General features: G+C 42.0%; 2 protein-coding genes across 3 annotated transcripts; both read right to left on the minus strand.

The window, feature by feature from the left end:
* Window positions 1–592: 592 nt before the first annotated feature.
* Window positions 593–10790, minus strand: LOC146648479 (SH3-containing GRB2-like protein 3-interacting protein 1). 2 transcript variants are annotated; one of them, XM_085389183.1, is made up of 18 exons: window positions 10703–10762; window positions 10523–10534; window positions 9984–10027; window positions 9188–9206; window positions 8739–8802; window positions 8533–8603; window positions 8367–8441; window positions 8210–8278; window positions 7381–8127; window positions 6611–6732; window positions 6343–6493; window positions 5737–5848; window positions 5354–5509; window positions 5094–5226; window positions 4799–5001; window positions 4429–4493; window positions 3969–4133; window positions 593–3857 (listed from the first exon to the last, which is right to left on the minus strand). In XM_085389183.1, exons 4-18 carry the CDS (start codon window positions 9204–9206, stop codon window positions 3835–3837), a joined length of 2175 nt encoding a protein of 724 aa, XP_085245309.1. In that variant the 5' UTR covers window positions 9984–10027; window positions 10523–10534; window positions 10703–10762; the 3' UTR covers window positions 593–3834. The 2 variants fall into 2 exon arrangements, with proteins under 2 accessions (XP_085245309.1, XP_085245308.1); XM_085389182.1 differs by lacking the exon at window positions 10523–10534 and having other exon boundaries at window positions 10703–10790.
* On the minus strand, window positions 9203–17438 carry LOC146648480 (SH3-containing GRB2-like protein 3-interacting protein 1). The gene is made up of 6 exons (XM_085389184.1): window positions 16984–17438; window positions 12700–12763; window positions 12310–12355; window positions 11776–11832; window positions 11387–11444; window positions 9203–10878 (listed from the first exon to the last, which is right to left on the minus strand). Exons 1-6 carry the CDS (start codon window positions 16991–16993, stop codon window positions 10658–10660), a joined length of 456 nt encoding a protein of 151 aa, XP_085245310.1. The 5' UTR covers window positions 16994–17438; the 3' UTR covers window positions 9203–10657.
* Between the last annotated feature and the right edge of the window lie 171 nt (window positions 17439–17609).

A 17609-nucleotide genomic window follows, 5' to 3' on the forward strand; every position in this document is an offset into this window, starting at 1 on the left:
AATAGCTGCTGTGGAAAAATTATATCCTTGAATGCATCCTTAAAAGAAACATATGTGGGGGAAAACACTCTTCTAAGATAGGATAAGAGTGTATTAAATACATTTTTAAAAAGAATATGGAATAGATGAAAGAAATATTAAAAGATAATTAAATCAAATTAAGATAACTATTAAATTAAAAGATAATGATTTGTAAATAACTGGATATGAGTAAATTAAGCTTTTTATCTATATCTATGTATATTCTTATAATACAGTTTATTTTTAACTAACTAGGCAGCTCATTCTCTTTTTCATCCTTCATCCTGCTTCATAAACTGTCGTCATGTGCAGGAATAAGACCATGACGGGGTAAAAAAATTCCCATAATCCCACTAAGGACTGTTTTTGTAGTTGCTTGGGAGTGTTTATTTATATAACATGATGACTGATGATGATGGTTTTCAGCCTATTTGACCTCACTATTAAGTTATGACAGACAATAATTTACAGTGTCGCTGAAGCGCCAGGTTGTACATTTAATGTTACGGGTTATGTGCCTGTAGGTGTTATATTTTTACATCTTTGAACAAATGAGAAGGAGATAAATGACTCTTATTTCCTCTTCTTTATTACCAAGTAAAACAGGTATTACATTATAATGACTTTTTTTTTCATATATTTTCTCTCAAAATCTTTGGATGGGAAATTTACATGAAATGTTTGCATATTCTGATCCTAATGCAGTGAAAGAATACATACAGCCAAAAAAGTTGTAGAAAAAATAAACTTACAGAAAACCTCTGGTTTTGGAATATTAGTGTACACTCAAAAATAAGGCAAAGAAAAATATAAGCATATTCAACAGAAGAAAAACAAAAGTCGTTCTTACTCAACCAAAAAAAAGCCATGTTTCTTTTTCTAAGGAACTGAATTTCGCCCGAGTCCAAAGTGTGAGTCAACACATGGAAACGCTCTGTAAAAAAGTGAAACACACACATGTGACATGAAGCAACAATTTGTTTCATGAAGAAAATTGAAGGTGTGCTTTTGTGTGCAAGTCAAACACAGGAGGATGTCAAACACCTATATCGGATGCATGGGATGGGTACGTCATTGAACGCATGCCAGATTTGATTGACAATGAGTTTCTGAAGGTGCATCACCAGCAAAATAGAGAATGGAGGCGCAAGTGAAGGCAAAGGAGTCTCTTCTCAAAGCACACTGATACAACAACACACACATCATGACCTCACTGAAATGGATAAAGTGGTATTGCATTGATAAGACCGGCGATGGACAGGTGCAGATTTCATGCGCCACTGTTTGGAGTTATTCATCAACACCTTTTCTTTCTTTTTTTTCTCTTTGTTTTTTTGTTACAAGAAACCTACGTTAGATGAAGAGAGTGTTGTGTGTCGTTACGCAGAACCAAATGCATTATGAGCGCTGACATCAAGAAACCAAGAGACGATCACAGACACGTCCATATGCTCAGAGAAATATTTGAAACATAGCTTTTTATGTACACTTTTTACACTTAAGTCTTTTAAATATTGCTATTAGAAAATGATAAAACATTTATTCGACATGGTGGGAAAAGGGAGAAAATAAAGCAGGGAAATAAATAGTGCTGTCTTTTTGATAGACACTTCTTTTCATTGCTCTGTGATGTCCTCCATCAAAGATTATTGTCAGAGTTTATAAGCAGCATCAAAGGCAACTCCTACAATCCATAGCCCTGGTCCCTTTAGATTTCTCTGGAAACTTAAAGGTCCTTTTCTTCAGTGTATGGCACTCTTGCATCTCTAGACTTCCTAATATAATTTCTGGATAAATTACCCAAGCTGTCCCAGTGAAAGTAGCAGCTTCACACATAAGCGTCAGCTCAGTATAATGCAATTCTACCCACAAAACACCACCACAAACTCCACCTGTGTCCTGTAATGTGAGACCTTTGATGTATCTCAACATTGCACTTGCCCTTTAGTGGTAATTCGATGCGTTTGTTGTGCACCAGGTCACACTGCTCTAACTCTCTGCCAACACGACTCGTTAATGGTAAAAATGCTTCCAGTAGTAGTGTTTAAAGGCTGTGTGTGTGAAAGTATGGCGTTATGTATGCGCTTCAGCCCTGAGCACAGTCTTTCCAGCACATCAAGTGTGGTTTGTAAAGAAACTCTTTTGCACTCAACAAACTTAGGCCTGATGTTTGACTTTGAAATGACCAAAACTGCAGTTCCTTTAACGTCCACTCGAGGCTGCCTCCAAAAATGAGTCAATCCCCATAAACTAGGAGGTGGGGAAAAAAACCGACACTGCATATTATTGCAGTATTTTATCAATACGTAAACACCAAATATCGATATTTTACGAAATGAATGAAAATACTCTGAATACTACGAACAAAAGCGCTCAGCTCAACCACCATCATCCTGAGATAACGTTAGTTAGTAAACTCACATCGGCTCAAATGTGAATTTGTCTGTGAAGACATCAACAGATATGTGACTTTCACCCAACCGTCTGGTGATTTCCACCTTTAACATTTACAGTTTAGTAAAAAAAACTTTTCATTTCCAATGACAGTGGTGTCCTCAGTGGACTAACTATGCCACTCGTTTTCTGCAAGGCACCACCTCAGTTAATAGGAACTGGACCCGTCGTGCATGTGGGTGTCTTTTTGATCATTCTCTGAGCCATCTGCCAAATCTCCTGCCGTGTTGCACATCATGTCCTAGAAGTCTCTGCTCTATATTACTTGAGTGAACCTACAGTGAACTTAGCCCGCAACCCTGTCATACAAATATGGCCACAAATATAGCTCCAATAATCCAAAACACTCACGACGACTATAAATCAAAATGTAACTTTGCTAACCAAGTCAAAATGGTTCATTCAGTCTAAGGAAGCAAAATAGCATTAAGTTTGGATCTTGGTTACCGTGGGCTTATGATGATTAAATGGATCAAGCATACAAATCATAGAGCAAACAGTTTTATTTGCTCTAATTATTATTGTGACAAGTTTCCCTACAAAATCGAATTTATGTGCTAGAAGGAAATGATCATGACCCATGATCAAATTGTTCCCTAAAGTTCCCAGGACTGAGGCGCAAACATAATTCCATGTCAAGAGCACCTTAGGATTCATAGTGCTGATGTTCTTCCAGTGCTGCAGGTCATTTTAAACTGTCACCTTTAATCATAAGACAGATAAAAGGGATATGACGGTGTCAAAGCTGTCCACACAGAGGAATACATTCTGCTTGGACAACAATCACGACAGTCACACATGTTGAAAATAAACAAAAAACATCTGATTTAAAGGTGGCAGTGCAAATCAGACAGTACCATGTGACTATAACTAATTGGAATACATCTGCAAAGCAAACCTATGTTAAAACGTTTTCCATCTTTTCCACCTCGTTTAAGATTGTTTTGTCATACAAATTATTCACATCATCTTTAAGAGTGCATTCGAAGTGATAACCCGTGAAACAAGAGGAAAATAGAACAAATAAAGCTGGATCACTGTATGAAATCCACAATTATTTTTAAGTTAACAAGAACATAGACTTGGGGTTTCCCTAAACGTTACTCTATATAAGCTCATAAGTGTTCCAAGTGCACAAAACTAATGACTTGTATTTACTTGCATAAACTCAGCAGCAGTCAGTTGACCGAGAATGTCACATTTCACCTCTGTGTTGTTATCTGTTACTCTAATGAACTCCAGCCATTAAATCTAATGGCTCCTAAAGATAAATTTTCAAATGCACTAAACATGGGATGATCCATAGTCTTCACAGTCAAAAGCCATTGATTTTCTTGGTTCTGTTCGCAAACAGGTCCGCTAATTATCTGCCAAATATTTCCCTGTGAAACACAATAAGACATGTCAGATAGTTGGGAAGTGTCCGTGTGCATTTATATTAACAAACCACAGACTGAAGACAGTCAGCCACTGTTTCTGATGCTTAAACTGACCTGCAGCAAATCTCTTCTTGACCAATGATAGCCGGTAGCCAGTCCCGACCAGCTGGATGTCACAGCCTGACAGAGTGCTTCCTTCGCTTGTGAACTGGACTGTCAGCTGGGAGGGTTTACAGGGACCCTCGATCATCTGGAACCGGCCCAGGAGAGCCCCTACTCCTGCCAGACATGTGATATTTGTGTAACGGGACCAAAAGATTTTACTTTTAATAATAATAATAATAATAATGGATTGGATTTATATAGCGCTTTTCAAGGCACCCAAAGCGCTTTACAATGCCACTATTCATTCACTCTCACATTCACACACTGGTGGAGGCAGCTACGGTTGTAGCCACAGCTGCCCTGGGGCAGACTGACAGAAGCGAGGCTGCCATAAAATCCAAAGAAGAAGAAGATGAAGTAGAAATTAAAAATGTTAAATAGTATGAACATGGCAAAAATGAATACTTGCCTCCATTCTCAGACCTGTGAGACAGGCTTGGGATTTTCCACTGTATTGTCTGCTGCTCCGGATTCCTATATGAGGAAAGAAATTCCATGTTACATGTTACTCTCTCACATGTACTCTAAAGAGCAGATATAATAATACGATGAATACAGTGCATATCAATAATACACAGGCAACTGTGCCAATATTTATACACACTTATATAAATACAGAGTATGAAAATAATATAGCCTAGTTTCTACAAATAGATGGTAAAAGGTAGACGGTTGATGCACTAACATACACGTCAGTTTGCTCAGTTTACAATACTATCTCGGCCTTAGCCTCTCAATACGACCACATACTAAGAGTCCTTGTCACCAGGAATCCTCACCAGGTGGCAGGTGGGATCATGGCCTGTAGTTTGGCAATGCCTCCATCAACAGGAACCAGGAAGTTGATGTCGTGAAGCGGCACCGGGGCAGCCAGAGCCTCCGTGTTGTATTTGTAGTCTATTCTAAGGTCTATGTTGGTGCCATCGCCACGCCAGCTCACTGCCAGGTTCAAAGGAGTGGACTGGATCCCATCTGCTGAGACCTAAATGGCAAAGACAAAGAAGACAGTGAGATAACTGGATAGATAGAAAAAATATAAAAACACATCCGTGAATATTAACGGATATTATATACCTGATACTTGATCATATCCACATTGTAGTATGTCGCCTGAGGCTTCTGTTCAGCCACTTTCTTTAGATGGCTAATCAAGTTTGGCATATTTACCCAGAACTCCTTTCTGTCTACACTGTCTGTAGTGGAATCACTAAGGGATGAGAGGAACATCTTTGATTCAGCCAGCATGAAGTAACACTATGAATCTCTTTTGTTTGGACTGTAAAAATGGGCAACTGTCCGCTCCAGTATATGTTTGTCTGTAATCTTCATCTTACCAGCACAGCAGCTGTGGATTAGGGAGGACCTGCTCCAGTCGGTTGTAGTTGCTGATGCTAAAAGTGAGGATAGGTTGAGCTGGGTGGCTCGCAAAGTGCCTGGTTATGCCAGCGGGGAAGGACAGCACCATCTCCCCTGTGATCTTCACAACACATCTGAGGCAGAGAGAGGACTCAAACTAAACAAAATATAAAGCTCACAGATCCCTCTCAGTATAAAAACCCTGAATACAAAGAACTGTGTACCTAATTAGGCTTAAAACAACCTAGCCCAGTCTGCCTTAGAAACATTCCCCTGTCTGCAATTATTAGCAGTGCAGTGTTTCAGTTTTAGCATAAATCCATGCTGACATGATGTCAGTGCATTTTTAATGTAAGCCTACTTGCTGGGGTCAGCGCCTTTAAAGTAGGCATTGATGGTTTCTGTGAAGGCAGCTGCCACTGGCAGAGTGTCTTGGGGTCCCATGGTGAGTGGACTGGGACCTCTGGAGCACCCTAAAACACACATAAACACAAGCGACACTGCTATAACATCTCCTTATAAAACCGTAGTTGGGTTATATCTTACTTGCCTGAAAGTAGGTTTCACACACAGAGGACAGAATAGTTCAAAAACAATTAAAGCAAAACCAAAGCCTCGATCATGGATCTGGATTCTAAGTAAGTGAGCAGGAGATGGGGATGGGTGGCAGCACTCTTGTGGACACAGCCAGTAAAGAAACGGGGCAGGTGCGTACAGTGCATGCACTGGTGTCACTAAAGCAGCACTATAGCTCAACTCACCTTCAAAAGCTAAATAAAACCTGCCGTGGTCAAACCATACCAGAGGCTGCGAGGCCTCTGAGTGAGCAGAGACATCAGGAAGAGAGAATCATGGAGAGGGACAAGACTGTGAGGCAAGGACACGATGAGTGACAGACAACATGTGGACTGAGATGCGCAGCTAAGCCGCAGAGACGAGCATGACAGCCATCTTGCTGGTAGCATACCTGTGGTGGACAAGTTGAGGTCCCTTCCTAAAGTTGGGGTGGACGCTGCACTCTGTGAGGTAATGGAGGAGATTGATGAAGAGCTCTCTGCCCGGGCCAGGGGGGCAAAAGGCGGGGGGCTGCTTGAAACTGGCGGACTGAATGGCCGGGTCTGGAGATGTAACACAAGTTATTTTGTTCAGAATGAAAAAACACAGTCTCAGGAACAAAAGATAAATGAGGGGGGGAGAGAGAGGGTAAAAGAAAAGAAAGGGCTTTTCCCACATACCAGGTCTGTGATCGGTTTCCCCGGGGGCAGCTTTGGTCGGGAGGACGGACGAGGAGGAGGAGGCGGAGGGACTGGGCTGCCTCGAGACTGAGGTGTGGTAGGACGAGCTGGAGATGAGGGGCCTGTGGCACATACCAGTGTCTGTGGTTAGCACAGCCTTCAGTTCACAGTGACGGAGATTTTTATTGCCGCACTTCCCTTCTATCAGCTGTGTTTGGAGAGAAACTGTTGTGCGAGACTCTGGTTGGTTCTGGCATGAAATAAAATTGCTGTTGAGATTTTTGTAGGTGTTCTTCTGATTCACGTGAAAAAAAAATCTGTAGGAAGACGTTACCGCTTGATCTCTGTGCTGATAGAAAGCATCCTGTAATTTTCATACTGGTCTGATGTGGGATGCTTGTTCTCGGTATTCACCAATTGAATGATGGTATATGTTAAACAAGACCATTTAAGCATTTTCAGCAGTCCCCCTTTAAAATATCAACATTATATTTCCTTATATTTCTGGAAAGATAAGACCTGTTATGCACTACAAACAAAACGCTGTCATTTCAGAATCACAACACTAGATGTCACTAAAGTTTGACCTGCTCATCTCTGTGATTTTTATTTTTGTGGCTGTGCTGGTGGCCTCGTCATTCTCACTTTTTTCAAAGCAAACAAAATTAAAGGACACTGCAGAATTTAAATAAAAAACATTAATCGTGCTTGGTGTAAATGAATCTCGAAGAGGCCACTGTGCGTGTTTGCAGCAACACAAGAGTACTCACTGCTGCCTGAGTAGGGTCCCGGGGAAGACATGATAGACCTGTAGGTAGTTGGAGGAAGAGGAGGTGGCGTGCCCCTGAAGCTTGGCGTCAGCTCTCTGGGGGAACCCACAAAGTCTGGTACATCTTCTCTCAGGTTTACACCTTCTGGAGTCCTCTTACCCCCTAAACCCCCAAGGACCAGTGGAGACGTGACTCCAGCACGAGGGGATCTACGCTCCGCTGGCAGAGGAGGCACAGGGCTGATGGGGGCAGGGGAGGAAGAGTACTCTGCAAACTGCAGCATCTCCTCATCAATAGCATCCTCTTCAGGGCACCCAGGAGGGGAATTAGAGGGGGAGAATTCTGGGGGCAGAGGAGGGGCTGGTTCATCTGGCGGAGGAGGTCCGAGTAGAATGGAGGGAGGCGAGTCTGGCGGAGTGAAACGAGGAGGAGACCCAGGGGAAAACGGCGGAGGTGAAGGTGGGGGTTCGTTTGGAGGTGGTCCAGGCGAGAGGCAGGGGGTGGAAGGGGTGGATGAAGGTGTGTCTGGCGGAGGAGAGTCGGGTGGCGGAGGTGGAGCCGGTTCATCGGGCGGTGGGGGCCTGTCATCAGTGAAAGTAACCCATCTGGGAGACATGGTGTCCTCACTCATGGGTCCAAAGACATCGTCTAGGTCGGGGGCAGGGGAGCCTCGGTAAGAGGCTGGGGAGAGGACATTCAGGTAGATTGGTGCCGAACTGCGAGCCGCCCTCCCATTGGGTAGATCGGCTGCAAAGAGTATATTGGAGAAGTGAGATCACAGCTGACTGATCTAACTATATTCTTGACTGATGTTTGAAAATAAATTTACCAGCAGATTCTGAAGGATAGCCGTAGTGACTTCTCGATGGAATGTTTTTTGGAGGGAGTGGAGGCGGAGCTGCGACAGGTGCAACAATTCAAGGTCAGCACAACTTCTTTAGAAACACGAATTACAACAGAGATAAAGTTCACTCATGTTTGCTCACCCCCTGTTGGAAAACTTCTGCTCAGCTGTGATTCTGATCGGGGTCTAGAATCTCCCCACGCATCCGAAGGTACCACTGTCATTGGATAAAGGGGGGAACAGTGTCACCTTTGTAAAGGGAGTTTATTCATTTGGGTAAAGTTATGTCTGATCAATGGAGGACTGACCGTCATATCTGGCATATTTTCTCTCTAAAGGCAGCTCAAAGAAGGCAGGAGTGTTCTGTGACAGCCTGTCACTGCAAAAAAACACATGCAACAAGTAAAAAAATAGCACACATAGCTGCTCAAGGGACATCTGAAGCAGAGCAATAGCATACCATCTTAATGAAAGAAGCGTTTAATTTGCCAACATTGCTAAAAGGATGACAGACCTTTGCGTCTCTGGGGCAGGACTCGGTATCGGGGTTGAGCGTCTGGGTCTAGCGATCTCCTCACCTATAAGAAAAATAACAAACGCTCAGCTCCTGCTCTGCTGAGACTACTGTTATGTTGTTCTGGTTAGGAGTGGAGAAGTCCCATCCACCAACTGTTTAAACCTTTTGTTCACAAGTGGCAGCCAATCAGAAGAAAGTTGGTTTAAAGGAAGAGATGCTTAAAAGGCTTGTTTCAGACATAGAATTTAAAAAATGACTACACAGAGGCTTAGAATAAGTTAAATAACGATTATTTTGAACCCTGAGTCATGCAAAGCTCCTCAAATAGCTGGGTACGAGCATAATATATCCTCTTTAATATGCGTGCAGTAGCAATGTGGTTATGAGCACAAGTACAGGAATACGGGAGGAATTTTAAAAAGTGATTTTTAGAGATGTGTACTTACAGGACAAGTTCCTTTTCATCTGCCCGTGCAAAAAAAGAAAAGAAAAAAAAAAGAAATCCAAACAAAAGAAAAAGTAAGGCTACAGATCATATTATACACCGTATACAAATACACATGATCTTCAGTCCTTTAAGATGTTCTTCTTTCTTATTATATCAAAACACAGTACGATTATAGGAAATCTAATTTGTGTATTACTCCTCTGGCTTAAGTGCTCTTCATCAGTCTTGATAGTTTTGGTGTGACTTGAACAGAATTGGAGACATCAGCTTGAGAAGTCTGTGCTTTGTCTAGTGCTGCCAAATCATAACTACCAACTCCATTCGAAAAATAAAAAGCATCTGAAAAGCAGAAATGCCTCCTTCCAGAAATGATCATCAGAAAAATATACATACTTTCTTGTGAGTCTTTTCGTGAATGAAGCACACATGCTAACTGTGTCAGTCAGCAGAGGGAAGTATGCATCTACCCGTGATGGGAGGCTCATGCTGACATGACAGCATGACAAGGTGTAAACATTAATGGCGTACCCCTTCTGCAGAGCTGTGGTACATTTTTTGGAGCTTTGAGAGGCAAAAGTCAAGTGTCACGTATTCATGAGAAGGCGGAAATTTCTCCCGTCGGTATCTCTGGTGGACAAGGCAACTTGCTAACTAAACAACGGATGAACAGCACTACAGCCTGAGGTAAAAATGTTTCTCTTTATTTTCTGCATTGTACAGAGTAAGGCAGCGGAGATCAGAAAGCTGCATTTGGAGCTATCAGTGGTAAAACAGCCAGCAGAGGGAAAACTTACCGGACTGTGTCTCTGAGACCAGCAAAAAGGAAGAGAGAACAGACCTGGGTCAGAGAGTGAGTGACAAATCAGTCAAATGGACACTAACTACAACTACACACACCGCATCTCTTTACTTTAACCGCAAAGCCTCAATAATGCAGCATGAGCCGTAACTCCCTGGAGATTATGCGGACAATACGAGCATCACCTACAATCAGCACGCACACAGCCTCACATCGAAGACAGCAGGGTCTCTAGATCAACGGGTTTGGAACTGTATGTGTGTTAGGTTTGCTTTGCATTATGTAACGCACACGCTTTGCCGCTGAGCAGGAAAAAACTGAAGGAACAGAAGCAAGAAGAAAAAGAAAGTTGTGATTTTTGTGAGGCAGTGAGGTTGGGAAAGAAAGTGCATCCAGGAAAAAAAAACGAAAGCCAGCGAAGACAGTCTACGAGATCACTACGACAGGAGGGAACACGTTATCAAGCGTTTTCACCACATCTCATGCCATCTGTCAGGGTGCTGATACAGATGTGAAAATGTGTGACAGGCTTACCGGACTTCTCCTCTACAAGAGGGCAGCAAATAAGTGAGAAGAAAAGACAAGCGCAGGCAGAGAGTCAAACAGATTTGAGAGAAATTAGCAGCTGGTAAAGTATATGAACTGCATTGAGCGTGACTATTGTGCTCTTCACAACTGTGCAGCAGAACAGGACTGCAGATCAGCAGCACTCACCAGAGACGGGGACAGCGCCAGGCCTCCCACTGACGCTTTTAGCTCGTCCATGGATGGAAGCACACACTTGGCACTGTCTGATACCAGCGGCTTGATCTTAATTTTGAACTTTTTTTTGCTGTCCTCGTCATCCTCTGAGTCGCTGGACGAGAAAAAGTGCTTTTCTTTGGAGGCTGGTGAACACTTGTAAAGGGCAAAGAGGAGGAAGTACAACATGCTGTACAAAAATGCAGATAGTTCAACCTTCTGTAGCATTTAAAGCAAGGACAACGGTGCAGGACAGGAGTGAGATATCCATTCTGTGTCCCAGTTACCAGTATTACAACTGCTGTAACTGACACTCCTTCTCCACCTCCACTAAATCTTCCTGCTCAGGGAAGGTCTCCACAGTGTCAACTATCTATGAATCCAGTTCAAACATATACTCCCACTGCTGACACCTGTGGGAGCAGAACTGAGCGTCAGTGGTTAATGAGAACTGTGGTTTAGCGACAATTGTAAAGCCGGTTCGACCTAATGTGGCTGTGTCCGGCTGCCTTGCAGCAGGGGTGCACATACGCAGGGATTTGGCCTATTTAATGCTGAAAAGCACTCAACCAATGAGTCACAAAGCCAAACAGATCAATAGTTTTTGCTGGCGAAGACTCCTAAGAGTGCTACTTCTCCTTCCGACTAAAAGGATATCATCACCCTCGTCACCAGGCCGGAGGCTGAAGCCCTCCTCATCTACATCAGGAGAGGCCTGCAAAAGAGAGACAGCGAGAGGGAAATGGTGACGGTTGTTTCTAGCCACTCTCAAACTCTTCAGCAGCGCATAGAAATGCAGATTAGATTTCACAGATGTCTTGCTGGAGACGTTCCACTTGGTAGATGAAGCTCCTGCTGACTCACAGATTACACCGCCATAACTCACACACATTTGTACCCTTTACTCTGTAATTTTAAACCTAGCGTCACATGACACTGATTGCACAGCACAGCACTGCAAGTATTTCCAATGCCAGAGCTGCAGAGTCCATGAAAAAAGAGAGACAAAGAGAGAAAATGTGCAGGTGTAGGCTGTGGATACTTACATATCTGTCCCAATCAATCTCCCCATAGAAACCATTGGGAGCCCCGTTGGCCTTTTTCTATCAAAACGGAGATCATAAAGAAGGCAAAACGATAAAAGCTTATGACGTTAAACTAAAATTCTTTTAATATCAAAATTATATTTTTTTAACATACTTTTAGATTTTTTTTAATGTACCATAATCAGAATAAATTATTGCTGCAGGCCCAGTTCAGTTAAATGTAATTTTATTCATAGCACCAGTTAACAGTCTTCCCAAAGTGTTTATATGTCCAGGTAAAGAAAGAACCCAAATGAAATTTTTATCCCCAAAAAGCAGCACTTGGAAACAGCGGTGCAGAAAAACTACCTTTTAACAGGAAGAGACCTCCAACTAATCCGTTTAAATCTTGTTAAAGTCACTGTGCTGTAGTTTCCTGTTGTGCTGTTATAATCTCCTAGGTATAGTTTCCTCTGTTAAACAGTCACAAACACTTAGAGGGCCAAAAAAACCCAGGTAAATTAAAGGAAACACTTTCATTGTGTATGTACGTACGCTTCCTTTCTTTCCACTTCCACTTCCTTCTTTGTCAGGTGAGCTCCTGTTTGACAAAACAAGCAGATGGAAAAATTAGGTACCAGTATACCAGTAGATTTTTCTTCATTTGTATGTGGTTTTAAAAAAGTGGGTCTTGTTTTAAATTATTTAATGTAAAATACCCATGTTGTGGTACTCAGATTATTTTTGGTATCTTTTGCAGGTACCGCATAGACCTATAGCACAAAATTTCCTATAATTTTATAAATCCAACAAGAACTTTATTAGTGTCATAGCAGTAGTTTGGGTTGTTTTACATCTCTATGCATTCACATTCTCAAACCAATGAGTTCTCAAAGTGTTTTAGGGATTTTCTCCTGTTACCAGTGAGTGTCTGAGGAAACTCACGTTGTTTCTTTGTCCTTGTCTTTCTTTCGTAAGCCCAGGGCTTTCCTGGTTCGGTTTTTCAGTCCTAGCATAGAAACACACACAGGAAAGGAGCGTGTGAACATTATCATTAAGAACTCATTTTAAGTTGTTATAGCCAAATATAAAATTAACTATCTAGACATTAAAATGCACTTGAAAGCAAATAACAAAGAAGAGTAATGGGCTGGGTGTATAAGAGCCTGGGGATGAGTACGGGCTAGTGGATACAGAGAAGTTACAGTAAGATAAAAATTAACGTATTGATTTGGAACAAACCCCAGGCAATCTGGAGAGAGCCTCCACATAAAACGAAGCAGTGTCCCCTTCCTGACTATGTAGGCTGTTAAGAAAAAATGAACAACCGTTGATCAATGTGTTCACTTCATTAGCACGATTCAGAGCAGAGCAGCCAGGGATCTAGTACAGCGTCCCATCAGCCAAACTGAATGCCAAAAGTCCTGCAGCACTGTCGGCTGGCAACATGCAGCGATGCAATCAGAACGATAAACACAAAGAAAAACGTTTTTTCTGTTTCACCTTATAGTGATTTTTCAAAGGTTTTTTAAATGATTAGGACACAGAACATGCTGTATGCAAATGTAATTTGGAGCACTTATTATCAACTGACAATAAAAATAACTGGAGGTTGTTTAATGATGCTCCATGCTGCAGGAGTGTATTGATTTAAAAATTACATCAAGTCTATAGCCATGCTAGCATGCTAACAGGTCCGTGAGGCTACCTAGGCCCGACTAATAATAACTTTAGCTTAACGTGCATTTACAGTGTTAGCATTCTGATGTTTGGAGTTCATCACATCTATTAACATGTTAGCAAATTAAAGCATAAAATGTTAGCATACTAACATTCTCTAATTAGCAATACAAAGCGGAGAGAATTAGCTAACATGCTAAACAAAAATTCTCTGGGTGTTATCTATGAAGGCTGTTTGCTGGTATAATTAAAGATAAAGTACTCTTTTGTTTAATGAGTGAATTAATGGGTCAAAAGTGCTCCAGTCCAACATCACTGGTCTAGAGCGCTTACTGTGATAGTCACAGTAATGAATCACTTATTCTGGCTCAATAATTCAACGTACTTATATTCCAGAAAGTGCAGTTAACCAAGATGAGTGACTTTAGGTATTTTAATGTATTTTGACTTGCGTACTATTACACTATAACATGTAACTTTTCACTTAAATAAAAAGTCTGAATAAGTGTAAAGTTAAATGCACTCCACTTAAAAATCTTTGAAAGACACCTTAAACAAATTCTGACAAAGAGCAGTTTTCTTTAAAAAAAAAAAAAGTCTGTGTGTTTGAGTGTGAGTTTGAGTGCGTGTGCACGCATTTTCTTTTCCCCCCCAATAAGCAACCGACAGGTTTGCATAACTGTGTTTTAGAAGAAGTGAGCGCAGTTGATAGTCAAATCCAGAGCGACAGGGACACGTGTGATGAACAGTTGGGAGGATGAGCATTTTGTGCCACTCAGAAGCAGCTGATACCGTTTGTGTGTTGCTCTGCTCATCATCCCTTTGTGTAATCTGCATGCTGTGCTTTAAACTGGATCACATTTTCTAAACAGACTTACCGCTTTTAATTTTTTTTTTTTGTGCCTTACTTTTTAAATTCATGTCACAGATATTGTGTCGTTAAGATAAACACAAAACAGGAGAAACTCATTTCAAAATTAAATTAATACCGAGTCACTGATGTGGTGATTACCTTCACTCATACTTAAATCCTAACAAATATTATAAATGTTAATCAGTAGCATTCACGTTCTTCTGACAGGGTCTGTGATGTGACGTATTAGTGGCTCGACTGGCAAATATTATTCCTGCATCCTGTCTCTTTGTTAGTCAATCACAGGTCTGTACCACGATTCTTCTCTCCAGTCCTAACCTGCATGTGACATTGTTGGTAAAGATCAGTCCCAACACTGATGAGTAACAAACCTGTTGAACGACTACGTATCACACGCCGAGCGAGTACAAGAGGTCTGGTCAGACTGACTGCAAAGCGATGCAGATCACACTGCGTCACAGCAGGACTGTGTTGTTTTTGTAACCCATTTACAGAGTTTGCCTGAGGAGAGCCTCATTAAACAGAGGCATCATACTAATTAATGATACTAGCTGTAAATATAGTTGAGTTAGGGTCTCCTTCATGCCAACTCACAGACACACAATCTTTAGACACAATTCTGCAAAACATTTCCAAGGACCAAAGTGATGGATTCACACGTCACCCTACTTACTCACAAATAACATGTTCTTCACATTACTGCTGATAATTTAACTATGTAACTTCCCTATAGTGCCATTATTCCACTTTCAAAATCGAGGATTAAAATTCAAGTTATTTTGGGTTTTTTTTACTCTGCACGTGAAATACAAATGGATTTGCATTTATTGGTAATGTGCTACAAGACTTTCAGCCTTTTTACAGCTATATCATTTTCTTAATATGACCAAATTTAACCTCAGGTATCCTTGCAGTGTCTGTTCTGCAGCTTGTAGTCTCTTCTCTACTATATACTGTTGTTCTACATTTTACACAGTTAATTAGCAGATGATACAGCTGGAAGCTCAAGAAGAAAGCTACACACTGACATCTACACACAGCTATTTACAACAAAGGAAACTGCATCTAGGAAAGAATATAAGACTAAAGCTGTAGGAGAAATGTTCACAGTGGAAACTGACTAATGTTTTTAGACAAAGTATTGTCAAGAACGATGCCTTGGATTCACTGTCAAGTTCTTTCAGACTATGACACAGTTTGTATAAACGCAAACCTCGATAAACAGAAGAATGGCATCCATAATTTGTGTAAATCCCTAAAACAAACAGCTAGTCAGCTATCTTGGTTGTCAGTTGCGTGTAGCTCAACTAGCATGCCGCTGTTACCAGTGACACAGAGGAGGTTTCAAATAAAGAAGGAAAAAGAACAGTTCTGCTCCGATGAGCGGTTTGAACAGGTTTTCTCTGCTTTCTCTTCACATCTTATCCTCTGACTTTTGTTCAGTATTTTAGATATTTACAGTTTCTTACAGTAGCTTAACTTTATGTTAGCAGACAATAAATTCTGCCCTTTCCACGACGTCCATCCTTTCCACCCACTCCCTTGGTTTTCTTCTTTTTACGCGCTTCCAGCCCTATCTCAAGTAGGTTTCAAGTTTCTGCAAGTTGATTTTTATACACTCCTGACATTTACTCCTGCCTGGAAGAAAAGATCAATTTGATACCTTATGGTATGCCATGGAAAATGATCAGCAGGAATTACATTTTTTTAAGTGTCTGAAACTTGTAAAACTAGCAATGTGGTCTTTAAAGCATAAACTTCTAGTACAAATAGGCCACCTGGCCAAGATTACTGCCCACACTACTGCAATTAATGATTCTGATTTATAGAGAGGACCTGCACATTTTATCTTAAGCCCAAGAAGCATATTACTACACCTATATTTTAGTCCAGACCTCACTAAATGTCACTAACTACATGCTAACACTGTGTGCACATGTAGCTAACAAAGGCTACGGTGAGCTTGTGACATCTGTGTGAGTTTCCTCCAGCTTGTGAACCGAGTACAATATCATGTTAGGTTGACTGCAGGCCCTCTGCTAATAATAGCCACCTTCCATTACCACGTAGGCACAAATGGATGATAAAGACCCAGCATCTCTCATGCAGAGCAGGATGGTTTATAATGTACTTCACCTAACTGTAGGACAGCATCCTTTACTTCAGTTTATATGAGACATGCACTAAATGCTCTGAGGCTGAAGGATCACCTGATAGCAACAGCTAGTAGTAATGAATGAGTACAGCTACTTGGAGTGGTCACATGTCTCCTTACATACACATCTATATGACATAACTGCAAGATTAGCATGCACACACACATACACACACAGGCACACGCAAAAACAAACACAAACCCAAAAGGACATTACTCTGTACACACTTTACCACTGTGAATGGCAGCTCCCCCTTTCTACACCACAAACATCTTCTCAGGCATTACAGCTACCTTTCTATAAATCTTACACACACACACGCATACGCACAAGTACTCACAATAGCCACATTGTCACACTGGTCATGCATACAGCTCAGTCGTACCAGAGGTCCGCACGGCATGACAGATCACATCACTGCATTCACTTTTTTTAATGGCCCAGCAGGACACAAGAGGGCAGGAGGAGGACGCTGAGAAACAGGACGTGGAAAATAAAAGGAGTGCACACATCACTTACCTTGCATCATGATTGCAGATTTTCATCCTACGCTGCCCTCTGGATTGCAGGCGGGCAGAAATGGAGGAATCCGACCGGTCAAAAGATGCCTGGGCAGGGCATAGCTAATTCTGCACAGCTCCCCAGCGAAGCACGATGTTGATTTCCTCCACCCCCGAGGGCCCGACTCCCAGACACCCGCACGGGGAGGCGGGGTGGGAGCTGCAAGGCAGCAGGAGCGGTGAAGGACACGGGGAGAAGAGACACCCAAGGAATGCGCTGCAAATCGGGAGAGGAATAGGGGTCCTCTCTGTGTGCGTTAGGCCACAGACGGCCGAGCGGCACTGACACACGCCATCGCTGAGAGGGGGGATGCTGAGGAAAGGCAGAGGGAGAAAAAACAGAGCGCTACAGAGAGATAGAGGGGCAGAGAGAGGCAGAGAAAGACCAGGGGAGAGAGGGGCGGAGGGAGGGAGTGGGAGGCTTGCTGATGTCACATCTGCACTAAACCAATCCCTGAAACCACGGTCACATGGCTGCTGTCCCCTGATGCCTAAGCACCTCTTGGCTTGCCTTGAGCAGGCACACTACATACTATGCAAGGTCCTATAAAATAAAATACAGTATTTTCTTTTATTTTGAATTAA

Source organism: Rhamphochromis longiceps, linkage group LG18 (assembly GCF_057381845.1).
Source record: "Rhamphochromis longiceps isolate RC_006_pf linkage group LG18, R_longiceps_female_GT1.1, whole genome shotgun sequence".
Taxonomy (NCBI): domain Eukaryota; kingdom Metazoa; phylum Chordata; class Actinopteri; order Cichliformes; family Cichlidae; genus Rhamphochromis; species Rhamphochromis longiceps.